The sequence below is a fragment of the Calidris pugnax genome, unplaced genomic scaffold (genome assembly GCF_001431845.1).
Source record: "Calidris pugnax isolate Ruff unplaced genomic scaffold, ASM143184v1 scaffold11, whole genome shotgun sequence".
Taxonomy (NCBI): domain Eukaryota; kingdom Metazoa; phylum Chordata; class Aves; order Charadriiformes; family Scolopacidae; genus Calidris; species Calidris pugnax.
In genome coordinates, this window is record NW_015090803.1 from 10,255,860 (window position 1) to 10,259,733 (window position 3,874).

At 52.2% G+C, this 3,874-nt stretch overlaps 1 protein-coding gene across 1 annotated transcript in view; it reads left to right on the forward strand.

Moving 5' to 3' along the window:
- The first annotated feature begins 27 nt into the window (after nt 1-27).
- The window catches only part of HOXA9 (homeobox A9), a 5,932-nt gene continuing 2,085 nt past the window's right edge, over nt 28-3,874 (forward strand). The window contains 2 exon segments of the mRNA XM_014937797.1: nt 28-3,857; nt 3,860-3,874. The exon segment at nt 3,860-3,874 is cut by the window's right edge and continues 418 nt beyond it. Of these exon segments, the coding sequence (XP_014793283.1) occupies nt 3,747-3,857; nt 3,860-3,874 (126 nt within the window). The 5' untranslated portion in view covers nt 28-3,746.

Below are 3,874 nucleotides of genomic sequence, written 5' to 3' on the forward strand. Positions count from 1 at the left end.
GTGGCAGGGCTCCGCCAGCCCCGCGTGGCCGCCCGTCGGGCCCGCTCCCCCGGGGGCCGCCCCGCAAGGCCTCGGTTACGATCACGATTGCGGCGCGGGCGCGGCCGCCCTCCGCAGCGGCGGAACGGGCAACAGCGACCTCTCCGGGCCCACCGCCACCGCCGCCGCCGTCTTTTGTTGTCCGCAACGCGACCGCGGGCAGGGGCAGCCTCCCGCCGGGCCCTCCGCCCCGCCAGCCGAAAGGCAGGCACGGGAAAGGGCAGAAATCTCATTCATTGGGGGCTTTATTTCTATTAATATTCCTTTTTTAAGCAACCGTGATTCTTTTTGCCTAAAAAAAATAATTAAAAAAAAAAAAACCCAAACTACAAACTTTTCCGAAACTCCAGGCCGGGGTGCAGGAACCCGGAGGAGGTCGGTTAGTGGATTTTTAGCTCGACTGATCCTAAGCGGTTTCTTTAGCGAAGGAGGCGTCCCCGGCTGGGGCAGGAGCAGAGCTCCGCGGTGCAGTCAAATTTAAGTGCTTGTGGCTGCCTCTAGACACGCCGTGCTCCTGACGGGCTGTCTGCGGGGGCTGTGGACATGCGGGGAAGTGTATTACCCTCTGTTTGCCTGGGTGTGCTTCTCTGGCGTTCGTACGTTGGTTTGCTTCTGCCCTTTATTTCCCATTTGAATCGCATGGTCCTGATTTTTGGACCGCTCCCCGCAAAATTCTGATTTTTTTCTCTCCGCTGTGCCAAAAAAAAACCCCACCTCCGTGGATTGGGAGCCCCGGCGATTCCGTGAGAGAGGTTTGCAGTGGCAGGAAGCCCTGGGAAAAGGCGATCCTGAACTTCCCGTTCAGGGGAGAGACCGCCAGCCCCCGCGGATTCCTGCTCCGCGCTCGCGTACGCTCCGCGCGTCTCCGCAGTGCGTGGCTAAGGAAGCAGGGCTTGCCGATGCTCCCCTCCCTCCCCCGCTTAAAAAACGACGGGGCCTTCCAGTTGCAGCCGGGGATAAGAGCTGGAGAATGGGAGCTCTGCTAATTGGGCTGTACCGGCGGGGAGGGCAGGGAGGATTTTTATTCAGGCACGATCGCTCCTGCGGTGCCTCGTTCCTGGGAATTCCGATTTCATCTCACAATTTGATGTGAAGGTCTGTTTTTGCCCGGTTTGGGGTGTAAGGGTGTAAAAAACTACAAAAACCTTAAGTAATTTGCAACGCAAATTGTAAGGCAGCCCGAGCTGCCTCCAGTAGCCCTCGTGGCTCGTATGCAAAAAAAGTACTTTGGGGAAAAATGGGTGTAAAAGGACGAAAAGAGAGGGCGAACGCTCCAGCGTTGTAATCAGCAACGTGGCCGCGTGAAAAATGCCTGTAATTATTTGCTATATTTTATCTCTTGCTTTCTGCACACCCTCTCCTGCCGCTTGGCTGCCGGCAGTGAACAAATGCAGAATTTTACAGGGAAATAAAAATGCAGGCGCCTTCTCTTAAACGTTATTGTTATTGTTATTCATTTGCTATTATTTTTGGTGAGGAACCAAAAAAATGAAACCCGCTGCAAGTTGAGAACCCAAATTCGAATATAAACATCCAGGACTCCTGCCGCTAAGATTATTTTTTCTGAATGGAAAAAGGAAGTTCTACAATCACATTTCACCACAGCTGACTCTTAATAATAAATACAAATGACGTCGAGTTCCGTCTTTCCAGGAAAGAAATACAATTATTTTTTTCTATTACGGCGTGTCTATACAATGGCCACAAAAAATAGCAGAGGAGAGCTTTATTTGCATTTTTTAAATTGTTAGAAAATAACGGGCTCCTTGTTTGCGGAGATCTTGCAACTGTTCCGTAATTTTCGAACTTTAATGGGGGATAATAGTTTCATTATGGGCCTTTGTAATTCTGAATGGGGGAGAGAGCGTTGTTAAAATAGGATCTCTGTAAGATTTCGGATTAAACCGTTGGGAAGACATGAAAAGAAAAAAAAAAAAGAGAGAGAAGGAGAGAGAGGGAGCGAGACAGCCCACATAGCGATGTAAAACTAATTAGAACCACACTTTCGCATGCACAATATTTACACGTGATTTTAATTATTTCTTCGCCGTCCCTACCATTTTCTGGGCTCTATTTTCAATAAAAGATATTTCGAGTAAATTGACACTCTCGCGGATATTTTTTGGTGCCCCTTGCATCCCATGGACCGCGCTCCTGCGCCAACCGCGGGGATAAACGGCGTGAGCGTTCGCCAGAGGGGGAAAAAAAAAAAAAAAAAAAAAAAAGAAGAAAAATCAGGGAGTCCCAGGCATATTTGCTAAAGCGCTCGGCCACGACTTTAATTCCTAACACTGGACTTGGATCTGGCCGCCTCTTACTTTCCTCCCCCCTCCTCTCCTCCTCTCCGCGCACCCTCCCCTCTTTCTGCGGAGAACTGTAACCCTCCGCTCGGTTTGCGATGCCGCTAGCAGGCAACGGAGGTGCCAGCAAATAAATAACTATATTGGCACATAAATTTGATTCAGCAGAACGCGGGGCGGCCGCCTGCGAGCCCCTCTTTGAGAGCGGGGTGCCTTTCGGCAGTGGGGAGACGGGGCTTTTCTTCCCCTTTCCCCCCGCCGCTCGCCCGCAGAGTTAAAGACTTAATCGTGGTGATAAATACCGCCGCCCGGCTCTGCCCGGCTCCGTTCCTCTCCGGAGCTCCGGTCGCCGCCGCTCCCGGCCCCGGTTCCTCTCCCCGGCCCGGCGAGGGGGGGTCCCCGGCGGCCGCGGCCCCGTCCAAGGGCAGGGGCAGAGCGGGCAGGCGGTGCGGGGAGGAAGAGGAGGGTGTTTCGGTCACTGCCGCGCTCTGCCCGGGTGGTGAAGTGCAGTTTGGTGCGGGCCAAGCCTAAATAAGGAGCCAGAGCCTGCCCCGGTCCTCCTCCGGCCGGGCGGGGAGGGCCGGCTCGGCGGCGCGGTTTGGGAAAGGGGATACGTTGAATTTGACTTTAAGCTGCCAGCTCCTGAGCCGAACGGATCGGGATTATTTACAGTGAGTTCCCAAACTAAACACAATAGTATAATTTAACCTTTCCAAGCACTCGTAAATTTTTACGGCTGTGAAACACGGCCATGCAAATGAGCGCGCTCATAGTTACTGACTTAATAACAACCCCGTGGCTCCCGAAACAATAACTCCTTATGAAATATAATAAATATATATTTAAATACAGTATACCGCAACTGCTATTTTGCTTTTTTTATTGCTTCAATTATTGTATAATTTTATGTGAAGGTCTCCGATCACAAGGGTGGCGGTTTTGTGTTGGTTTTGTTTTTTGTTTTTTTTTTTTCGCGGGGAACACGACCCACTGATGGGATGATTAATTATGATATAAAATAGTCCGCTTAAACGAAAAAAAAAAAAAAAAAAAAGAGGAGAGGGAGAGAGAAAGAGGGAAGGGAGGGCTGTAATACGGAATCTGATCTTTTAATCTCAGTTGGCCGCAATTAAAACAAACCTCGCCGTATAACTCCAATATCCCTTTGCATAAAAACATATGGCCTCGCTATAAAAATTATGGCTGGAAAACACTGACCCATTAATAGCCCGCGGACTGATTTATACTTTATTGTTCTGCTCCCCCCGCCACGTGACCGGGGGCAGCCAATGGGCGCCCGGGCTGCCCTCAACTTATTACTGACTCTACTTCTCCGCCAGCACCAAGTTGTTACGTGAAACCCGCAGCCCCGAACCGCGGCGGGTCCGCCGCCCGCGCCCGCCCGCCATGTCGGCTCCCGGGACCCTCAGCAATTACTACGTGGACTCCTTCCTGGTGGCGGAGGGGGACGAGCTGGCGGCGCCCCGCTACGCCCCCGCCCCTCTAGGGCCGCCGCCGCCGCCACCGCGGCCGGC